Source organism: Pinus tabuliformis, chromosome 5_2 (genome assembly GCF_031772625.1).
Source record: "Pinus tabuliformis cultivar Carrire ecotype Pingquan chromosome 5_2, CPIR1, whole genome shotgun sequence".
Taxonomy (NCBI): Eukaryota; Viridiplantae; Streptophyta; class Pinopsida; order Pinales; family Pinaceae; genus Pinus; species Pinus tabuliformis.
The window spans coordinates 669,654,097-669,678,942 of NC_142306.1; the positions used below are offsets into that span (position 1 = coordinate 669,654,097).

The 24,846-nt window shown below is 37.9% G+C and overlaps 1 protein-coding gene across 1 annotated transcript in view; it reads right to left on the reverse strand.

Moving 5' to 3' along the window:
• LOC149160853 (uncharacterized) overlaps nt 1-24,846 on the reverse strand; it is a 322,505-nt gene that overhangs the window by 157,122 nt on the left and 140,537 nt on the right. The window contains exons 4-5 of the mRNA XM_089436805.1: nt 24,220-24,276; nt 23,514-23,556 (exon numbers count right to left, since the gene is read on the reverse strand). Coding sequence (XP_089292931.1) covers nt 23,514-23,556; nt 24,220-24,276 — 100 coding nt within the window. The remainder of the gene's footprint in view (nt 1-23,513; nt 23,557-24,219; nt 24,277-24,846) is intronic.

Genomic DNA, 24,846 nt, shown 5'->3' on the forward strand with positions numbered 1-24,846 from the left:
ATGTATAACAGCAGAAAAATTTAAATGACAAACTGATAACTACAATTCAGAAAATTTCTGGGTTTAATTCTTTCTAATCTAATGATGTATTTGATCTAAAAACTCAAAAATAAGCTATCGAACAGCAGTAAAACAATTTTCAAAAATTTATTTGCAAAAATTATTGAAACTAACTTCTATTCCAGTGATTATACAGCAGTAAAAATGTAAATTAAATATGCTGCTAAATTCAGAAAATTTTTGAGTTTAATTATTTCTGATCTATTGATGTATTTGATCTAAAAGCTTAGAAAATTACTAAAAAAAGCAGTGAAATAATATTCAGAAAATAGCATGCAAAATTTTTTGAAAGTAATTATATTTCTAAAATGTAATGCAGTGAAAGATGCAAACTAATTTGCTGTTAAATTTTACATAACTAAAATTTTATGTCAGTATTAATCTTGCTTTCAATTAGATCAATGAAAAAGGTAAGGGTTTAGAAGATGTGCATCAATCAACCCCTAGGGGCTTGAAGACACTTGAAGATGGGCTGCCCAAGTCACTGAAAATTCTCCAATGCAAATGCCAAACTCAGAAAATTTTGAGAAAAAATTGTTACAAATTTGTTAAAAAAAATTTGGAAATTTTTAGGAAAAAAATTAGGAAAAATTAGTGAGAGAATTTTGGTGAAAGAGGGGAGGTCGTAAGGATGAAAGGGAGGCTGAGAAAGGGGATGGAGATGGCCAGCGCAGGGCCTTAAGGCCCTAAACAAAATTTGCCCATGATCTTCTTGAAAATTATATTCAACCTGCAAACAAAATGGAGATGCCCTCCGGGCCTTAGATCTCTCTCCGGAATCCACAAAAATCACCTGCAATTTTCAGATCTGTTCCTGCACAAACAAAAAATAGAAAAAAAACCAAAGCATGTATATACAAAAATATGAAATACCTAGAACCCCAATGAATTAAAAATTTTGATATTTACAAATCTACAACAATATTCTACAGATCTAACAGATACACAGATCAAAGCCCTCTATTAACCAGATTTAAACAAATTTTTGCACAATATTTAGAAATAAATTTGAAATTTTAAAGAGGCACAAGCCCAAGAAAAACCCTGCAAGTAAAATATTCTATAAAATGACTTCAAAAATTAAAAAGATAGTGGGCTCTTTTAGATTCTGTAAACTGAGAGTCAGTTGGTCCAGTTGAGGACTTCCCCAAACGCCCAAATTCTGAATGATAACTTCTGCACACTTAAATCTATTTGTTAGATTAATAGAAATTTTAAAAATGATCATAAAATTATCAAGAAATAGAGATACCTGCTACTTATCAAATTAAAATGATATTCTAAAAAAGCCAGAAATCTGTGCAAGGTATCTGTACACGGATCAATCCTCAAAGGCTATCAACTAGCAAATGCAAAAAAAAAGCAGCAAAGTATTAAGAACAATATTACCATATAAATTTGAAAGAGGAACACCACGATCTAAAACCCCAAAGTCTTTGCGTTTTATTAACCAGAAAAAAATTACATGAGCTTTCTTAGAGCAAGTACACGATTCAAAAATTGGGTCCAAATAATGGAGAAAAGCTTCTCATTTATAGAAAAAAATCTCCAACGGCTAGTTGGCTTGATCCCCATCAAAGCAATCTCAATCGTTGATGAAGATCAAATGATATTTTAATCATCACCGTTAAAATAAAGTTAATTTTTGAGGAAATTTGAATTTCACTTTTAATTTCCTTTAATTAACTCAAAAATTATTATTTTGAGTTAATTGCCGCAAAAAGTTGACTTTGACTTAACTACTATGGCCCAAGGGTTCAAAATATCTTGAAATTTTCAATATTCCCTTGGCTAGGGACCTCCAAAAATTAAAAACTTTAAAACCCACGAATTTTAAATGTTGGAGAATTTATTTTTTCCTAGGACCTAAATTAATTAAGTTTCTAACTTTAGCATTTTAATTTATTTTAGCCAAAAATTCTAATTAATTGACTCATGGGGGAATTATTAATTTTTCCAACCCTCTAATATTTAACCATGGTGTTTAACTATGAGGGACCATGCACTAAATATTTTTTACATGAAATATTACATTTCTAACCCATGAAGGGGGAACACCTGCTTGTTATAGACCCTCAATAATTACCCATTTCTGCGACAAAAAATATGATTTAGTAGACAAAGTGACTTGTAATAAAATAATCTAACCAAATAGTTAGAATTATTCCCAAATCACTTTTACAAAAACTCGATAAATAACACTAGAGTCTAGGATTCATTTAAAATCCTGACGACAAAATCCACTCTAGCTTTGGGGTGAGGCTGGAGGGAAAAACTTTGTCGATCATCCGTGTTTAGAAACACACATGAATTGGTGAGACTAAAAACCTCCTAGGATAGAAATCATCATCAAAAAAATAAATTTACCTAGGTTGTTACATACATTTGTCTTAGTAGGATTATTTACATAACAAAATGGAGAATGGGTTTACAAAACTCTAGTGTACATAGCTGATAATGATGAATTTGTGGATCATCTGAGTGTTCGGACATGATGGAAATCCATGCGCGAAAAGATGTATAGCTATGGGGTAGTTGACATGGAGTGGTCAACAAGCCCCAGGCCACAAATGCACTAAGGGCAAGACCCATTACATTGAGGTGTTTTCGGACAGCGAGCTATAGGAGGAGACAGAGCATAAAGGCATAAGGAGGAGGAGCCCCAGGACGCAGGAGGGGAGCAGAGTTTCTCGGGTGCCCAGGGAGGCATCATTGCTTCACTTACAAGGATTCTGAGGTACCTGACATTACAGGTCAGAGGCACCATCCAAGGGTAGCAAGTGACTATTTTAGTGGACAATGGGGCCACACACAACTTCATAGATGCCCAGTTGGTAGAACAAAGGAGGTTACACACAGCCTTTTGAGGGCTTCTCAGTATTGGTACTAGGGGATTGGACCATGCAGTGCACCACGATGATTCCCAAGATGACCTTGACAATGGGAAACTACTCAATCACTAACGATTTCTTTGTGGTGAATGTACCAGACACCAATGTGGTGTTGGGCATTCAGTGATTGTACTCTCTTGGGCATGTCACTATAGACTATAAGGCCCTAGAGATGGAGTTATGGCACCTGATGGGAAGAAGGTGGTTTTAAGGGACATGCATTTCTACCTGTTGTTGCTCAAATTGTACACCATTATGCGACAACGCTCAATGTAGGGGTTGTCGCTTTGATCCCTGCCCTCTTCGTTTAATCTATCTCCTAAATGCAGGCTAAGGGTGGGTAGTCCCTATGGGTGAGATGATGAGAAACTCATTGGAAGCCAACAAGTTAAGGAGATACAACTAAATGGCCTAACAACTTGATTTAAAATTAAGTGACAAGTAAAATTATTAAGCACAACAAGATTAGATATCCTGAGATATGAGTGATAGACCAATGCCTTCAAGATTAATAACTTGCACAATGAAGATTAATACATCAAGTTATCGGATGAACAATTGTTGCAAGATGCAAAGTCTATCCTAAATGAACTGTAGGATCTAATCTAATATGAGATGCAAGATCTTGGATAATTTTAATTAAATGCCTAATCTAAGTGAGTCCTTTTCAAATATTTTGAAGCTAGTCTTGAACGCAAGTTGTAGATAGAAGCCCAAAGGAAGGAGGTTCTAACCACCTAAGTGTCTTTGTTCCTAGAAGGGATTGCCCACAAGAAAACTGCAAGGTCACCTGTTAACTGTAAATGAGGGTCTAGTCTCCTCAAATTGGATGAAGAAGGTGGTCTGATCTCTCTTTCAACCAAACTTATGCTTGGACGTGAATTTTAGAGATGCACTTCTATCCTAGAATGAAAACGATATTATGATGTTAGATTGATTCAATGAGATCACAAATATATTAAATGCTTCAATATTAAACTACTTGAAATCAAGATGCTCACAATGTCACACAAGATTACAAGATAACAATAGCAAATGAATGAAGCACTTTAAAGAACGCTTTATCACAATGAAAGAAAATTAGCAATATCAATTATTCAAGGGCTTATTAACATGTCAAATAGATCTTATTTAAGTCCTCTTATGTTATTTAGCAATTAGGAACAAGAACAATTTAGAGCACAATGAGAGCAATATCTTCTTATCACTTATGAAAGAGATTTGCAATATTCCTTTAAGCACAATAGCAATAAGAATTAATTGAGATAAGCACAAGGAGAGATGAGATTGCAAAAGTGATATGCAATGTATGAAGAGACTAACAAATGCATATGAATGCTAGAAAGAGGAATGCAATGGTGCAAGAATGCAAGAGGCAAATAGTTAATATGCAAGATTGCTACTCATCCTAAAGACCATTAAGAAGATGCATCAGACTTATGCAAATCAGATCAGCCATTTATTATTGTTAAAGCAGTCTCAAAATCACTTAATAATAATGATGAGCAAGCCTTTACTTAATGTGAGTTAATTCTTTAGGTTCTTAGGCTTGTTAGAGTGTTTGTAGGCTATCTTGATTAGATTATGAGTTTAAATGCCACTGTTATGATTAGCTTCAGATCTGGTTATCAATGTGATAATCAAGAAAAGAGGAAAGGCTAGAGAGATCAAACCCTTAAGGCCTGGCAGCCTTCCTCCATCGGCAAATTTGTCTTGTTGAGGTACCAAGAAAGTGATTTTTGAGTTCTCTCACACCTGCAACCACAAAATGTCAACCTGAAACCAATGGAGAAAACACATAAAACCCCGCACCTAGGGTTGGAATGACCTCCTCGACCTGTGGCTAGGACAAATGAGCAAAAGTAGCAAGTGCAAGCCCCCAAAAATGTGATTTAGCCTTGGAAAAAGAGCAAAAACTCCTCTAGACACTTGTAACCACAAGATTGTTAGCCCTCAACCACCTTTGGCAATGAATTAAACCCTCTAAGTCAAGCGGCTAGGCCTAGCAGACCTCTTGAGCTCACTAGACTTCTTCAAAATGGATTATGGTCCTGCAAAACTACTAGTTAGCCAAGAAAAACTTCAAGCCCTTATTGATTAATGACAAATATTCAGTGAAAACGCACTTCAAACCCCTACAAAAATGATGTTAGGCCTACAAACAAATTATTAGCCTTCAAGAATCAAAACCACATGCAATAAGATTATTAGGCCCTTCTAGGCTTGCAGCTAGGGCTAATAGGCCAAGGTAGCCCTATGGCTAGGGCTATAAGCCCTTAAACCCTTGCGGCTAGGCCTCAAAGGCCATCAGACCCTTACGGCTACCTTCAGTGAACCACCAAGTCAAGCATTAGCCACAAAAATTTTGTTTTCTCCACCAAAAATCACCTGCAAAACCTTTGGATGAATACTTGTGAAAACCCCAGTTTCTGCAGTGAATTAGCCCTTCAAGGCTAGCGGCTTCCACAAAAGGCGATGCAATTTTGGCACCTGGGGATTGCAATTTAGGGCCTCTAGACCCTATATCAACCCTCCTTGGTTGAACGCTCTCCTTCAAGAGGTTGGGCGACCCTTCCAAAGGCTGAATACTGCCCCAAACCCTAGTCGTCTAGGCTAGGTGAGGGCTAGGATACTTGAATTCCTCTTTGAAAATTTGATCCTTTGGTAATTGCAAGTCAAATAAATAGATTCAAGCCCAAAATCTAGAAGAAACTCAAAATAAAACCCCAAACAATTATATACAAAATAGCAAATAATTACAAGGGTTAATAGAAAATATTTACAAATTATTTACACTATTCACAATCAAATTCAAGCTCTAATTAGCAGTGTGGAAAAAGTCGCGATTAAATCGGCAAAGTCTGATTTTTTGGACTAGACAATTTAATTGGCCGACTTTTTGGCGATTTTTTCCCAGTCGAAAAAGTCGGGATTAAATAGAAAAAGTCAGGATTAAATCAGGAGTTTTTCCAAAAAATCGTGAGTGAAGTAGTTTCTTCAACTACTTTTTAAATTTTTTTTGAAAAAATCAGGATTTTATCGAAAAAGTCAGGATAAAATCAGGTGTTTTTTCCAAAAAATCGTGAGTGAGGTAGTTTTTTTAACGACTTTTTTAAATTTTTTTAAAAATGAATATTTTCGTAGTTTTTTAATTTTGCAAACTTTTTCGAAAACCTCTCGACTTTAACGAATTTTTCAAATTCTAGACCCTTATCGATTTAATCCTGACTTTGACTTTTTCCACATTGCTAATTAGCAAGATAATCATTTAGGCCCAATTAGATTTACGAAAATAATTGATAGAAATAATTTTGATTTAATGTATTAGCCAAAGTCCTGCACCACAAATCGTTAGATAAGCTCAGAGTCCAACCAAGATGTGGTCACCTCAAAGTCCATGTGTTTGGGGACTGCCCAAGGGTTGATTCACCTGAAAAATCTCTACACACACAAAAGATAGATTATTAGTTCCAAAGGGGTTCGATTCACACAAATAGACTAGAGATCTAGAGAACCCTGTTAGATATACCAGCTTCAATGTGTTTACCCTAGCCCAATACCTGGAGCAAGATACATGTGCTAATAAATAATCCAACCACTGGCAATGAAACAATAATTTTCAATGATAAACACAATTAGAACATTAAAATATTTCAGCACATACCATGAATCAAAAAGAGAGAGACACCTTGAATTGAAACCCAAAAGACTTATTAATGCAGAAAAATATTCCAACAAAGCATAGCTCAGTACATCACAGATGAAATGTCATTCAATGAGGAGCTAGAGAGCTACTTTATATAAAAAATGAGAGGGATCAACCCCTCCAAGTGGAAAATAATGGCTAGTAGCATCCATCCATGGCTTGATCCTTGTTGAAAATATATGAACCCTTGATTAGCTGGCACAAATCTCAAAAAAAAAACGATTTTCCTTGTTCACGATGTTGGAGGATTAATCTTTGACTTTTGGACCACTAGAAGACACTCAAAAAATAGAATTATCGTTACATGTTTAAAATATTCAACTCCTTAGTCCAAAAAATTCAATTTACTAGGAAAGAGTCTTCTCTGGCACAACGAATTTCTGCACTGATCCATCCTACCTTAGAACTGAGACTTTTTATTTTGACTTGAACTTCTTCCTTTGAAAATAGCCTCAAATAATTTTTTGAATAATTTTTCCACTTGGAGGATAATTAATTTTTCCCTTCATTTTAATTTTGGCTAATTTTATTATTTTACTTTTGCCAAAAAATAAAATCATAGACTTAAGGGGGAATTAAATATTTTTCCACCCTCTAAGTCGGTCTAAAAGAAATTTTGGTACCGGTGTTCTAATTATGAAGAAGCATTCACCAAAAATATTCCTAGACACACTTTTACATCAAGATATTACAATAATTCAACTCTCAGAAGGGGAATACACATAGACTCAGACTCTTATGACTCAACCAAATTATTCGACTCAAGACACATGATCTAGTATGGTAAAAATACATAGACTCAATAACACTAGGACTCACCTAAGACCTCATCAATGAGGTCCACCATAGCTTTGGGGTATATCTAGGAGAAAAACTCTATCAATTATTCGTGTTCACAAACACAAATAATTTGGGGAGGTTGAAAAACTCCCTAGAGTGAATTCCTTTTAGAAGAATCATAGGCTTACCTAGTTATTGTTACATGGCTTAATCATACTAGAATCATTCTTACAATAATTTGTAAAACATGGGATTACAATGATGATGATGACTGAAAAACAATTTACCACACTTTTGTACCCTGTCTCTTGGAACTGTTGACATGTATATGGTCAACATATGGTTCTACAGAGGAACACATTCCTTCATCAAAGGAATGTGAGAATCCAGAATCCTATATCCAAGAAAACAAAGAAATAGCAAGTAGATATCCATTCTAATACATATCAAAATCATCGTGAACATTATCAAATATATATCAACTGTTGGAATATAAATCTTTTTCTAAGAATGAAATATAAAAACAAGAAACATAAATGTTGAATTGAAAACTAACTAAATGACACAAATAAAACCTATCTAAGAGAGTAAGATTAGGGATACTATACAAAGGATGCCCTATGGCATCAAATGTCATCTCTGAAGTCCAATTCTGAGAAGTTGTCTGCTCACGAGTAGATGCATCGGTTGCTTCTCTGATGTTCCCTGTTGAAACTTGGTTCTCTCAGGTTGAGGAAGGTTTCAAATATTGCATTGCATAGACCAATCAAATCTCTTCCTTTTCCTGTTCATGAGATGTGATGATGTAGAATATTGGGCATGTTCTGTTACAAGCTCAAAGAGGTCAGTCACCATTGCGTTATATTCTCTAGGGTGCTCTTCAACATCTGCATTTCCGAATTTTCTTAGATCCTCAACATGATGCCTTCTTTTGAATTCTTTGTAAATTCTGGCCATACCGCCCTCAGCTGCAAGAACAATAGCATAGGATAAGTCCAACTGAATGCAACCTCTGAGATCCGCTACAAACTTTCGAGACAAAAGCATTCCCCAAACATCAGGCACATTTATAATAGCAATGTCCATGTTAATTATCCTGTATGGAAATGTCGATAAGCAGACTTGTAAGTCTTTAATCACACCAAAAACCTCAATCTTTTTTGAATCCGTTGACCACTCTGCGTAAACGACCCCATAGAAGTACACCCCCTTTTTCGTAAAAGGGATCTATCATGTTTGAGTGTTCACGCCTTTCAAATTTCATCATCAGTCGATAGTTTTGTAAAGATGTCAACCCATTCTGCATATGTATAATGTAAATAATCCTAGTATGACCACGTCTGTATGTAACAGCCTAGGTAAACCTATTGTTTTGGTGATGATTTCCATTCTAGGAGTTTTTTGTCTCACTGATTCATCTGTGTCTCTAGACACAAATGATCAACAGAGTTTTTCCCTCCACCCTCACCCCAAAGCTAGGGTGGATTTTGTCGTCAAGATCTTAGGCGAGTCCTAGTGTTTTAGATCAAGTCTTTGTAAAAGTGACTTGGGAATAATTTTAGCTAATTGGCTAAATTATTTTATTACAAGTCACTTGGTCTACTAGATTATATTTTTGTGTCGCAAAAATGGGTAAATGTTGAGGGTCTATAACGAACGGATTTTCCCCCTTCATGTATTAAAATGTAAAATGTTCATGTAAAAAATATTTAGTGCATGGTCCCTCATTATTAGACACCATAGCTAAATATTAAAGGGTTGGAAAAATTATTAATCCCCTCATAAGTCAATTAATTAAATTTTCCGCCAAAATTAAATTAAAATCCCAAACCAGAAATTTAATTAATTTTGTCTTAGGTAAAATGAAATTCTCCAAAGGTGTTTTAAAGAAATTAATTTTTGGAGGTCCTCGACCAAGGGAATATTGAAAATTTCAAGAGATTTTGGACCCTTGGGCCTTAATAGTTAAGTCAAAGTCAATTTATTTGGGAAATTAACTTAAAATAATTATTTTTGAGTTAATTAAAAGAAAATTAAATGAAGAATTCGAAATTCCTCAAAAAATAAAATAATTTCGACGGAGGAGATTAAAAGATAATTAGATCTTTTTCAATGGTCGAGATTACTTTGACGGGGATCAAGCAAACTAGTCATTGGAGAATTTATCTATAAATTAGAGGTCGGTGTCAGTGTATAGATCCGATTTTTTAGATCGTGTACTAGATCTCAAAGCTCTCTTGTACTCTATTTTGGAATAATATAAACAAAGTCTTTGGGGTTTTACTTGATGGTGGTGTTCCTCTCCAGTATTTTATGGTAATCTTGTTCTTATTATTCTGCTGGTAATTATTTCAATAAATTGTTGATTAATAGCTCTTGTAGAGTAATTTATTGCACAGGTACCTTGCTTAGGTTACTGGATTTAGGATAAGAATTTTAATTGGATTGAATTGACAAGTATCTCTAATTCTTGAAAATTTTATTTTTATCTTATTTCTCTATTGATTTAACAATTTAACTTTAAGTGTGCAGAAATCTTTCGAATTTAAAATTTGGGCGTTTGGGGAAGTCCTCGGTTGGACCAGCCGACTCCTAAAGCATAAGATTTGAAGAGCCCGCTTGATTAAAACCCCAAGATTTATCTAACAAAGCTTCTCTTGCAGGGTTTTATGGGCTAGTACCTCTTTTAAAATTATTTATCTCTTAATAAATTGTGCTAAATAGCTAGATTTGGCTAGAAAAACCCTTAGATCTACAGATCTAGGAGCGGAGTTGGACTCATACTCCTCATATTTGATAGATTTGTAAATTATTTGTATAGATCTGTAAATTATTTGTATAGATCTGTTATTTACTTGCGTAGATCTGAAATTTTGTAACATAATTTTGAATTTTAACACTTGGGTTTTTGGGATTTTCTCTATTTTTGTACATGTTGGGTATTGGGTTTTTTTCTTTTCACTTGTGCAGCAATAGATTTGAGAAATCAGCCAAGAAAATCTTCAAATATGAGCCATATCTAGACCTTGGAGGGCAAGATCTGGGTTCAAAGATTGTTTGCAAGGATATTGGCATTGCTCTTGGCTTCTCTAATTGAGATTGAAATCATTGTTGCAGGTTTTATATTGCCATAACTTATTGTCCTTCCAGTTGTTCATCCTTTTATCTTTGGTACTAGCATTTCCTTGCAACATCATTGTTGTGCAAGTTCATAATTCATTGAGTATTGTTGTTTAAGGCACTGGTCTCACTATTTAATCTTAAGTGTCTAGAATAATCTAATTTAATCTATATCACATTTCTCATTAACCAATCTTTCCACCTAATTGTAGTCAAGTTATTGAGATAGGTAGTTGCATCTCCTAGAACTTGTTGATCCTCAGTAAGTCTCCCCTTCATTTCTCACCTATAGGGACTACCCCCCTTAGCTTGCCAAGGAGATAGCTAGAATGGAGTGGGCAAGGATCAGAGTGATAGCCCCTGCCCTTGATGTACACTTCGGGCGACAACAAAATCCATGGAGCAAATATTGTAGTAAGGCCTTGATATTCTTAAATTCAACTGATCCATGACTTTCTTAATCATTACAGTTGAAGCCCCGGAATCCAACATACAATTGTGCAACAGACGATCATTAACCATCAAAGTCAGGAAGAAGTGATGATGATCTTCATTTGTCATATAGCAGTTTAGGTCTTTTAACTTGATTTTTGCATCTTTATGTTATACATCAATCTTATCCTGTTGAGATATGCCTACAGCTTTCAGGATTGGTGCTCTCTTAGATGGGATCTTTAGAAGCTCAAGGATAGGAACAAAAGTTTTGCATTATTTATTCATGTGACCCAATCAGTCTTCAGACCTAACTGATAAGCTTTAGAAGCAATTTGTTCCTCGCTTTGATCTTTACTTTTCTTGAGATAAGTGTATCACTTACTTCTCGCAATCTCTAAAGCCTGTTCCTGAGTTAGCTTTTCTCCATATAACTAGGTAATTGGGTATTTTCTATCACTAAAATTATTGACGGTGAATGATGAAGGGATCATTTCCATGTCATGATCTACATCTTCAACAGGCAAGTGGGAATTTTGATTGATCACATTAATTTGCTCACTAGTTCCCACTTGTCCCTCATCCAAGATTCTTTTGTCGATGTTGATTTGGGGTAGCATCGGATGTGCTCTAGCCACGAAACTTGGTGGAGAGGCTAAGGCACATAATATCTCCAATACCCAGAAAGGGTTTGAGCAAATTCTAAACAGTTTGGGAGATAGTAAAATAATTAATATTTTTAATGTAATCCTAAGTCTAAACATAGGGAAAATAAAATATTAATGTGAATTAATATGAAACTGTGTTAGAAAGGTCCAAAAGTCATGGATCAAGCCAGATCTAATCTTAGCCGTTGATTAGGGACTTAATCTCAATCGTTGATTTGTCAACGAGAAAAGTATAAGAGGAGGCTTGAGGGTCACTTGGAGAACAAATTGAGGGAGACCAGTCAGTTCAATTTCTGGAGCGGAGTTAGCTGAGAAATTGAACCAGTGGTCTGGTGAGTAGTCAGGAGGCAGCAAGTACAGAACAGAGAGACGGGAGATCAGCGCAGAGGCAGAAGAGGCAGACGCAGGGCCAGAGGGAGCCACGCAGAGGCAGCAGAGACTGCGCAGAGCTAGTAGGGCTTGTGTCATCCACGTAGAGGCTGCAGGAGTGACGCAGAAGGCTAGAGAGGCTGCACAAAGTCTCAACAGGCTGACGCAGAGGGTTTCAGGCCACGCAGAGGTCAGCAAGGCTGACGCTGGGATCAGAAGAAGTGCTAGAGAATTTGTCTATCTGTGGGTAAGCCAGTTTGGCACCCTGTTGTACTAGAAAATTGTTGAATAATAAAATTCTCCCTTGCTGCACCAGTTTTCCTACATTGGTTTTTTCCGGGGACATTAGTCCAAAATATCTGTGTTAATATGTTGATTCTTATGCATATGGTTGTTTCAGTATTACGGTGTGATATATGCAGCAGTATTTGTTTTAATGTTTATTGAAGTAATTTCATGAATAACTTATGGTGGAATAAGTAGGAAAAGTAAATCAGTTGCTGCAGTGATAGGATTTTCACATGGTATCAAAGCTAGTAATCAAAGACAGGAAGGGAAAATCAGTTATGGGTCAAGACCACGATGTAGAAGAGCATCCACTTCAGGGGACTCACGCAGATTTTTAGAAGATTGCACAAGAGAAAGAGATTTCGATTTCTATATGTTGGCTTCCAGGCTAGAAGAAGAAGTGGCGTGTATGACTAGTGTTGCATCATCAGAAGTATGTTATATAGACAGTGGAGCCTCATGGCATATAATAGGAATCAAGGAGTGTTTCTCAGAATATCGAGAAGAAAAAATGACCTTTCAGATCACCATGGGGAACAAGGCAAAGTGTACTCCAGTAAGGAAGGGTACCATAGTTTTTCAGACATAATCGGGAGAGCGGTTCCGTGCCACAAATGTGTTGCATGTACCAAGATTGGGGATGAACTTACTTTCTATATCACAACTACAAGGCAAGGGCTATGACATCTACTTCATTAAGGAAAAGGTATACGTCAAACACCCGAGCTGGAAAAAGATAGTGCAGATCTGGATCAAAAGTAATTAGTTGTATAGATAACAACTAAAATCACCAATGGCACTAATAGGCGGTCATGGGGACAAGGACTTGAACGAACTATGGCACATAAGGATGGGTCACTTGCACCATGGAGCTCTGAGAATTCTCAGGAGCACTGTAACAGGAGTTTCGGATCTGAGTACGGAACGAGATGATGTATGTAAGGGATGTGCTCTAGGAAAGTATGCCAAGGCAGCATTGCCTAGGAGCAAACACAGGGCCAAGAGTGCACTAGGACTGATACACTCAGATATCTGCGGACCTATGTCCGTCAAAGCTCTCAGTGGTGCCGAGTATTTCCTTACCTTCATTGATGACCACTAGAGGAAAACTTGGATCTATTTTCTGCAAACCAAGGATGAGATTTTCTGTTGATTCAAGGAGTTCAAGGCTCTGGTGGAGAATCTGACTAGGAAGAAAATAAAAAGTTTTGTGCTCAGATAATGGTGGAGAGTATGTCGATAAGGACTTCACTGATTATTGCGCTAAGGAGGCCATCAGAAGAGAGTGGACAACTCCCTACAATCCGGAGCAGAATGGGATAGCAGAAAGAAAGAATAGGACTATTGTAGAAGCAGCTAGGGCCATGTTGTATGATCAGGGTATGCCAAAATTCCTGTGTGCGGAAGCATGCAACACAACTATCTATGTTCAGAACAGGACTCCTCATCGAGCATGGGGCAAGATTACTCCAGAGAAAGTCTTCACTGGGAAGACGCCTGAAGTCAGTCATTTCAAGATATTTGGGAGTTTAGCATATTGTCGCATACTCGAAGAAAAGAGGAAGAAGCTAGATCAGACTACGAAAAAGGGATATCTGGTGGGATATAGCAAGAACGCTAAGGCATACAGAATCTATCTTCCAGGGAGCAGGAGGGTAGTAGTACGACGAGATGTAAAGTTCATGGAGGACAAAGCTTTCAAAAGATCTCGCGAAATGCCTTCCGAGAAGCAGTCGAAAGAGGATCCGTTGGTCATGCCTCTTCAACCAACAGAAGTGAAGAATTCTTCCTCAGGTCAAGAAGATTCTCAGGATGAGGAGGAGGAGCGAACAGAAGCACCTGCTGGCAGAGGAAGAACTAGCAGGGAACTTCGTCAGATTCTGCATGATGCAGAGAACTTCATCGGTGAGCCAAGGAACAGTAAGAGGGAGTGAAAATAGCCAGACAAATATCAAGTGTTAGTAGCTCAGGATGGAGACCCTGCCAATTTCAAGGAGGCAGCTCAGCATCAGGTCTGGTTAGATGCGATGGTAGAGGAGTATAACTCCATAATGGTGAACGATGTCTGGGAGGTGATGTCAAGACCTCAGGACAGATTTGTGGTAGGTTCGAGATGGATCTACAAAATCAAATATGCTACGGAAGGTAGTGTTGAGAAATACAAGGCCGGGTTTGTGGCTAAGGGGTATGCTCAAAAGGAAAGGATTGACTATGAAGAAACCTTCGCCTCGGTAGCCAGGTATACATCTATTAGGACCGTGATATCTCTTGCTGCCCAAATGGGATGGGAGATCCATCAGATGGATGTCAAGACGACATTTCTGAACGGGGTAATAGAAGAAGAGGTATACATTGAACAACCAGAGGGCTTTGAAACTCATGAGAAGAAGTCTCATGTATGCAGACTGAAGAAAGCCTTGTATGGGTTGAAGCAGGCACCGAGAGCATGGTATGGTCGAATAGATGGCTACTTGCAGAAGATGGGGTTTGTCAAGAGTGACGTGGATCTAAATCTCTACTATCTGGTCATAGAGAACAAGCCGCTTATCTTAGTATTATATGTGGATGATCTCTTTCTGACAGGATCATCCAGACTCATTGAGGACTGCAAGAAGAATCTAGCCACAGAGTTCGATATGAAGGATCTGAGATGAATGCACTACTTCCTAGGGTTGGAAGTTTGGCAGCAGAAAGGAGAAATCTTCCTTGGGCAAGGGAGGTATGCTACAAAAATCCTAAAAAGATTCGGATGGGAGACTGTAGACCTATGGCTACGCCAATGATCACCAACTGGAAGAAGATTGATGCATCAGAAGACAAGGATGTCGATCCCACCCTATACCAGCAGCTCATAGGGTCCCTGGTGTATCTGGTAAATACCAAGCTAGATATTTGCTACGCTGTCAACACCCTCAGTCAGTTCATGGTGGAACCAAAGAGGGCACATTGGGCAGCAGCCAAACACGTTCTGAGGAATTTACAGGGAACAGTTGATTATGTGCTCTTGTACACCAAGGAGAAGGATATCAGGTTGAGTGGATTTAATGATGCAGATTGGGCAGGAAGTTCAGTGGCTCGGAAAAGTACCTTTGGGTACTGTTTCAACATTGGATCAGGAATGACCTCCTGGTGCAGTAGGAAACAGAAGTCCGTGGCTTTGAGCTCATCTGAGGCAGAATATATGGCAACAAGCACAGCTTCGTGTGAGGCCATATGGCTTAGAAAACTATTGGTGAACCTATTCAGAAGAAATATGGAGGCGACCAGGATCATGTGTGATAATCCGAGTTGCATCAAACTCTCTGAGAATCTAGTGTTTCATGATAGGTCGAAGCATATTGATATCGGGTGTCACTTTGTCAAAGACTGTGTCCAACGAGGATCATCCAAACTCATTGAGGACTGCAAGAAGAATCTAGCCACAGAGTTCGATATGAAGGATCTGGGACGAATGCACTACTTCCTAGGGTTGGAAGTTTGGCAGCAGAAAGGATAAATCTTCCTTGTGCAAGGGAGGTATGCTACAGATATCTTGAAAAGGTTCGGGATGGGAGACTGTAGACCTATGGCTACGCCAACGATCACCAACTAGAAGAAGATTGATGCATCAGAAGACAAGGATGTTGATCCCACCCTATACCGACAGCTCATAGGGTCCTTGATGTATCTGGTCAATACCAGGCCAGACATTTGCTACGCTGTCAACACCCTCAATCAATTCATGGTGGAACTGAAGAGGGCACACTAGGCATCAGCCAAACACGTTCTCAAATATTTACAGGGAACAATCGATTATGGAATGTTGTACACTAGGGGTAAGGATATTAGATTGAGTGGATTTACTAATGCAGATTGGGCAGGAAGTTCAGTGGATCGGAAAAGTACCTCTGGGTACTGTTTCAACATTGGATTAGGAATGACTTCCTGGTGCAGTAGGAAACGAAAGTCCGTGGCTCTGAGCTCGTCTGAGGCAGAATATATGGCGGCAAGCACAGCGTCATGTGAGGCCATATGGCTTAGAAAACTACTGGTGAACCTATTCAGAAGAAATATGGAGGCGACCAGGGTCATGTGTGATAATCAGAGTTGCATCAAACTCTTTGAGAATCCAGAATTCCATGACAGGTCAAATCATATTGATATCCGGTGTCACTTTGTCAGAGACTGTGTCCAACGAGGAGCTGTACAGTTGAGCTACACTCCTACAGGAGAACAAATGGCAGATATCCTCACCAAGGCCCTTGGAAAGTCAAAATTTGACTACTTCGGGGAAAAGATGGGGATGGTAAAGAACCCCTTTCATAAGTAGTATGTTAGCAGCACGAATGAAGAGGGAGTTGCAGTGCAGATGCAATGTTGGGAGAAAGGACTAGCAGCAGCACAGATGCAGAGGGAGTTGCAGTGCAAATGCAGTGTTGGTAGAAAAGACCAGGAGCAGCACAGATGCAAAGGGAGTTGTCGTACAGATGCAGCAGCGCAGAGGATGCTGGGTAGAGAGGCTTAACATTAGCACAGGGACCGATGCCGGATGATCAGGGTGATACTCAGTGAGGAGTATTACTAGAGCACAGTGCTCGCTAAGAGGGAGTGTTGATTTGGGGTAGCATCGGATGTGCTCTAGCCATGAAATTTGGTGGAGAGGTTGGGGCACATGAGATCTCCAATACCTAGAAAGGGTTTCGGCAGATTCTAAACAGTTTAGGAGATATTAAAATAATTAATATTTTTAATGGAGCCCCTAAGTCTAAACTTAGGGAAAATAAAATATTAATGTGTATTAATATGAAATTGTGTTAGAATGGTCCAAAAGACATGGATCAAGCCAGATCTAATCTTAGCCGTTGATTAGGGACTTAATCTTAGCCGTTGATTTGTCAACAAGAAAAGTATAAGAGGAGGCTTGAGGGTCACTTGGAGAATATACTGAGGGAGACTAGTCAGTTCAATTTCTGGAGCGGGGTTAGCTGAGAAATTGAACCAGTGGTCTGGAGAGTAGTCAGGAGGCAGCAAGTACGGAACAGAGAGACGGGAGATCAGCGCAGAGGCAGAAGAGGCAGACGCAAGGCCAGAGGAAGCCACGTAGAGGCAGCAGAGACTGCGCAGAGCCAGCAAGGCCTGCGTCATCCACGCAGAGGCTGCAGGAGTGACGCAGAAGGCCAGAGAGGCTGCGCAGAGCCTTAGTAGGCTGACGCAGAGGGTTTCAGGTTGACGCAGAGGTCAGTAGGGCCTACGCTGGGTTCAGAAGAAGTGCTAGAAAATTTGTCTATCTGTGGGTAAGCCAGTTTGGCACCCTGTTGTACTAGAAAATTGTTGAATAATAAAATCCTCCCTTGCTGCTCCAGTTTTCCCACATTGGGTTTTTCCGGGGACATTAGTCCAAAATAACGGTGTCAATTTGTTGATTCTTGTGCATATGATTGTTTTTGTATTAGGGTGTGATATCTGTAGCAGTATTTATTTTAATGTTTGTCGAAGTAATTTCATGAATAACTTATGGTGAAATAAGTAGGAAAAGTAAATCAGTTGCTACAGTGATAGAATTTTCATAAGTACATGCAACACATTTGTAGTGCGGAACCATTCTCCCGATTCTGTTTGAAAAACTATGGTACCCCTCCCTATTGGAGTACACTTTTCCTTGTTCCCCATGGTGATCTGAAAGTTCATCTTCCCTTCTCGATACTCTGAGAAGCATTCCCTGATTCTCGTCATATGCCAAGAGGCTCCACTATCTATATACCATAGTTTTGATGACGCAGAACTAGTCATACAAGCCACTTCTTCTTCCATCCTGGAAGCCAACATGGAGAAATCGAAATCTCTTGTGCAATTTTCTGAAAATCTATGCGAGTCCCCTGACATGGATGCCTCTACATCATGGTCTCGACCCATAACTGATTTTCCCTTCCTGTCTCTGATTACTTGCTCCGACACCATGTGAAAATTCTATCGCTGCAACATCTAATTTACTTTGCCTACTTATTTCCAATAAGTTATTTATGAAATTCCTTCAATAGACATTAAAATAAATTCTGCTGCAGATATCACACCATAATACAGAAACAAACACATGCACAAGAATCAACACATTGACACAGATATTTTAGACAACAATCCCCGGAAAAACCCAATGTGGGAAAATCAGTGCTGCAAGGGAGGATTTAATTATTCAGCAATTATTCAGTACAATAGGGTGCCAAACTGGCTTACCCAACAGAGAGAAAAATTCTCTAGCACTTCTCTGAGTCCCATCGTCAGCTTGGCTGACCCCTGTGTAGCTCCCAAACACTCTGCGTTAGCCTCTGCCGGTCTGCGTCAGCCCTGGGCCTCTCTGTGTCACGTACGCAGGCCCTCTAGTGACTGAGAAGTCTCCTGCTGCCTCTGCGTCTGCCTCTGCGCTGGTCTTCTATTACTGATCCTGACTCTCTGTTCCATACTTGCTGCCTCTAACTTCTCTCCAGACCACTAGTTCGAATTTCTCAACTAACCCCACTCTAGAAATCGAACTAACTGGTCTCCCTCAGTGTGTTCTCCAAGTGACCCTTAAGTCTCCTCTTATACTTTTCTCATTGACAATTCAACGGCTGAGATTAAATCCTTGATTAACGGCTAAGATTAGATCTGGCTTGATCCATGACTTTTGGACCATTCTAACTCAGTTTTTTATTAATTCACATTAATATTTTATTTTCCCTAAGTTTAGACTTAGGGACTCCATTAAAAATATTAATTATTTCAATATCTCCCAAACTAGTTAGATTCTGCCCAAACCATTTCTGGGTCTTGGAGATCTCATGTGCTTTTAGCCTCTCCACCAATTTTCATGGCTAGAGCACATCTGGTGCTACCCAAAATCAATACCTTTTTACACGACATTGAAGAAGTTGGGATTTAACGTCTATTGAAATGAAGTTTTTGCAAAGCAATTTGACTTTGTAGAAGCCTGGTTGTAGTTTGCATGGCTCGTGCCAGTTCTATGAGCAGGAAGACTTGGTAGATTTAATATGGCAGGTAAATGGAAGCCATTTTGAGCAAATATCTACGGCCTAGAGAATTCATCTCCAAGATCCACGAAATCTTGACAGCACAAATTGCACGAAATTTATGTAAAGGCAGAGCCGTCAAAAGCAGTTTAGTCAAAACTGCCTATCAATTGATCAGTGACCAAGATTTGTCTCGACATCACCTCCTCTCCATTCTAGAAACCGCTAAGTGTGATCCTAAAGGCTGTTTATGATTTCCAAAAACAGTGTGGTTTTCTGTGGGGTCCGCGCCCATCTTGTCTTAATTTAAAGAGCCCAATATTTTTTAATATTTGTATTGTAAAATCTAAAAGGGCGGGTGTTTTGTTTTAAAAGGAGATTCCATTTATTATTATTATTATTATTATTATTATTATTATTATTATTATATATATAATATTAAAATAATAATTTTATTTATTTCAAAACCTTTTAAAAAGGAGAAACGGTTTTCATAATTGTTCTCAGAATCAGTTCTTGAAACTGATTGCGACAGTTAGGTAGAGAAGCTTGATCATAAATAAAAGACCAGAGATTAGACATGGTAAGGGTTCGAAGTCCAGTATTCATGACTGACATTGTAATAAAAAATTCTCTTTGAAATCAAAGAATACACAACAATTTTGATTCCAGCTTTGGGTAATTGCAGAAATGTTGTCCTTCATATGCTTTCATTCTTTCCATTAATGTTTTTACTTAAAGAAGCCTTAAAGGGTGCTCCAGCGTGCTGAAAATTCACCCATGATTTTTTCCTTTCATTATTCTTTCTCCATAAGTTATATTCAAATTCTTAATTGCTTGGATATAAACTATGTCCTCTTTATTTCTCAAACCACCCCTTCAATCCAAAGGCCCTATAATCCTCAAAGTTTTCTGGCCATTCTATTTTGGAAAGCTAGGGTTTCAAAATTAGAAGCTTTCTTGCAAGCCCTCATGTCCTATCCCTCCGGCCACTGATTTAAAACAATTTCCATCAATATGGAGATGTCCTGGGCAATGGTTCCCCCATAGGCAGGAACTGTCTCTGGGAAACAACAGGGAGCTCCAATTTGCACAAACAAATAGATTTCAATGTTACAATATTTTCCCTTACCTTTACTATTTACTCCATCCAATAGCCCCAAAGAGGATGACACCATGCCCACATGTGGTATTAATGCTTGGAAGAACTTGATTTGATGTCACTTTGCTTTAGCGTTGAGCTGATTTGGCTTGGAGGTGACACTTGCTTGACCTATCTTCTTTGTTCACTTCATCATGTTCTTTCAAATCTTGTTCCTGCAATGCCACATGGAAAGCCCTCTTGCCCCAAAAGTGGGTCCATTGTTGTAACTAAAGATCTGCGAGGGTGTTTTGACTACTTCGAAAGACAAGTGGTTCATCTTGGCATAGAGAATCAAATGGACACCCTCTTTTCCTCAAAAGACGTAACTTGATGCCTCAAGAGACATAACTGCATTGGGAATTATGTGACTATCAAAATGCATAGCCAAGGCCTAAGGGGAGTGCAAAATACATAAAGACACATGGCACATGAGGGGTAGGAGGTTGCACTAGGATTAGAAGAGATAATGTCAGGGAAAAGTACTTATGGTGATCACCCTTACAAGGATTTATGATGCAAGTGCTCCCTTAAACCATGAATCCTAGTAGTGCCTAATCCATGATACCCGCAAGACCGTCCCAAGATATAAGAATACCCATCAAGGCAGTGAGTTACCGCCCACTAGGGGGGAGTCAAGAATGCCACAAAGGAAAACATAACATAAAATAAACAAAACCAGGAGTAACCATGGCCACATACACCTACTGGGATCTAAAAGTCAGTTTCACAAAATAACACACACCCACATGGCTTTACAAGGCTATAAGGTAGATCCTTTGGGCTTATATGGCATGGCCAAAAAGTTCTTGAGTACCACTACTAAAAGAGGGGTAACAGCGCCCACTGATGATCCCATTTCTAATAGTGGTGATGAGTTTGATGAGTGATCATGTTGATCAGTGATTTGCGGTAGGGCAATAGCTTGTAGTATGGTTTTTCACTATAGAGGCCATTTAGAGGCTCATTGATTTATGTATTTTCTTGCTGATATATATTGCACTTGTGTCATTTTGATATATTCACTTTTACATGACTTATAGATGCGCAAATTTTGCATATTTTGCCTCTAATGATTTAAAACCTTAAAAAATATTTTTTCATTATAATTTAATTTTTTTATGTATTTTTTTGAAAACCTAGTCATTGAATCTGAGTCAATCCAAGTCTGAGTCAAAATGCATGTTGATAAGTGACCAAGTCGAAGTCCATGATGGAGACCTTATTAATGTTTGTATCTCACGTAGATACTTTGGAACAGGGCTAAGTGTCTAAGCATGCAAAAGTCACCTAGTACACCCTTAACCTTAGCAATTACTTTAGTGATTAAAGTAATTTCTTTTCATAAAATAATGTGAGTTAATCTAATGAGATGCAAACGCTTTTGCATTAGTGAATTAAATGCAATCTCAACTGTTGATCTCAAGGCATGTTGAGATCTAATCTCGACCATCAATCACTGTGGAGATTGGGATTGTGGATGTGGTCATAACTCAAGCTTATAAAGGCAAGGCTAGGCCAAGGGAGAAGAGTGAGTGAGCACAAGATATTGAGAGAAGAACATAATAGTAGTTGGGTGGAGAAGGACCTTCATCCAAGTGTGTTGGGTTCGAGGAAGGACCAAGGAGCAGCAAGGAAGATCCAGATCAGCCAAGCAGGGTCTGATCAATTGGATCAGATCCAGGTTCTTGTTGTGTGTACTTTTTCTCAGTGGCCAATTTTGCAGTAAGGGAGCCCAAGTGAGTTTGAAGTTATTTTTAATGAAGAACTATTTGATTGGGAAGAAATCTTTTGCATAAAGTGTGATTGAAATTGGTTGTGTTTTCACTGAATATTTTTGCTTACATTAAGATCCCAGTGGTGCCTTTATTCATTAGATCTCTGACAAATCTGCTAGGAATTAAACTGCCAGGTTACTGGGTTAAGAAATTAACATCCAAGACTTGTAATTGGACCTATTGTACGTTATCATATGTGTAGAGTGTTTTATGATGAGACAGTGATTTTCGTATTTACAATTATTCCTTTTAGATTTGACATGATGCATCATAATTTCAGTCTACAGATTTATGAATTATCTAATGATTTCAATTCTAATGTTGTGATTCATGAATATTTTGTATTCTTAACATTGAATATGTTTTCATTATTTTAAAAATATCATTTTATTTTTGGTACATGGTGTTTCCCTGCCATTTCTGGATCCTGGCTTTTCAAAAATTTGGTGGATCTATATCTATACCTGTATGTTTCCTACCAACTTAATCTAATGTTGGCTGTCTCTCCAAAACAATTCGAGAACAACCAATACAGAAATCTCTCTATTCCACACACTATCAAAACCAATAAATCCTGTTTATCCCTTCAAGGCCATCCCCAATCTCAAATGCCGATACACAAACACTAAATGGAAATCAAAACCTTGAAAATAGAGGAAATTTCCAATAAAATATCTTTGAATCCTACTAGAATTAGATTTCTTTGTTTTCAAATGCCATCACGCTTTAATATCCTAAATGACAAGGATAAGAAAATGAAGCTGTGCAATCTGTTCTTTGACTGGAATAAAATCTAAACTAAATCACAAAGCTAGGAGTCATGTGGGACTGGGGCATGATCAGATTAACCAATATTTCATCTGGATGGAATTGCAACTGTCACGCAACTTTTCAACATTCCAGTACACAATACAATCTCTGGCATAATTTTATACCTTCAAAACAGATTTATCTATCCAGATTTCAGCCAGAATGGCCATTCTTGAGAATAATGATATAGATCCCTTTCAGTTGGAGACAACACAGATATAGTAGCTGTCCTTGCTTATGTAGCCAGGGGATTTGGTGAGACCACTCTGTGGGGACCGGATATGTTACTCTTGAGCCTTGAGGTACATGACAATTGAATTTTAACGTAATATATGATGCATTTCAAAATAAAAATTACAGAGCTGGGAAATAACATCACCTATAATTTTCTTGGAACAATGTTAAATGTTGACTACCTAATATCAATTGTCACCAACAATTACCCCCAAACCAATGACAAGAGCTTCAATGATTGTGCTCATATTACCTTCCCATGGCCGCCAAGGATGAAACTGCACAGAGCTGCAAATCTAATATGAATGCTGTTAAGGAATCTTCCTTTCAACTAAATTCAATGAATGATTAAATTGTCAGTAGATAACAGTTATCAAAACTGCAGAACAAAGCAAAATGAGATGTTTGTAAAGAGCAGATAAATTCACAATCTCCTCTGTAAACACCATCCAATTCATAAAAGAAAAACAAAAGGAACATACAAGCACTTCTCTTTACATCTCCAAAGGTCCAGGAAAGAGATGACAGAAGCATCAAACAAAAATAGAGATACCAATAGAGCATTTGCAATGACTTGGAAGCAAACTATGCAACAGTAGTAACCAAATTAACAGAATAGGATAAAAACATGCATCGACAAGGTACATAGCACTGTGTGAAATATGTGTAAACAGTCTAAAAAATGAAACTGTCAATGAGACAGATGCAACAAATAGGGAAGAGTGAAGTTCTTCACAATATCCATAATCAAACAAAAATGCCGTGTCAAGACAAACAGATCTAACTTTAACAAGCATCCATATATGCCGTAGAGAATTGAGAAGTCACTCGAGATGATATTAAATAATTAAAGAATGATAACACTGAATATCTCTGTGAGAGTGCCCTAATGTGGTTATAAGCAACTTCCAGATCAAGACACATTTCCAACTGAAAACGAGCACAATAAAAAAGGATACATTTGTGTGTACGGATCTGAGTGTTTTGTAAAGGCAATGTTGACGAATGTCAATAATCTGTCATGGAAACTTCAAAGATTGCCAAATTAGATATCTTCAAGCTTGACCGTGTCACCAACCACAAAAAATTTGGACAACACACACACACACATATATGTATATATCAGTGTTGCACACATCGCGATCGGGATTTAATCGGCGCCGGGAAAAAAGCGGAAAAAATCGTTAAAATCGGGAAAAAATCGGAAAAAAGCGGGAAAAAATCGTTTGGCACAAAAATATTCATTTTTTTTCAATTTTTTTCAATTTTTTTAATATCTAAACCATCTACAACATAAAATAAATACATTGACACATAAATATGATAAAAAAACTAATATATAAGATGTTTAATATCATTTCTAGCGCTAAAATCACACATAACATTGAATCATGTCCTGAATAGTAAGTCCTGAGTCCCAAGTCCAACTCAGCCTCAAAATATCAACAAAAAATATGATAATGTATCTCATCATGTCATAATGTCATATACAATAAAATGAAAGTCTAATCCTATTGATTTCCTCTGCCCCTCTTGCGAGAAAATGGCACAACTTTCTCTTTCCCTCTAGATGTAGAAGCTGGTGC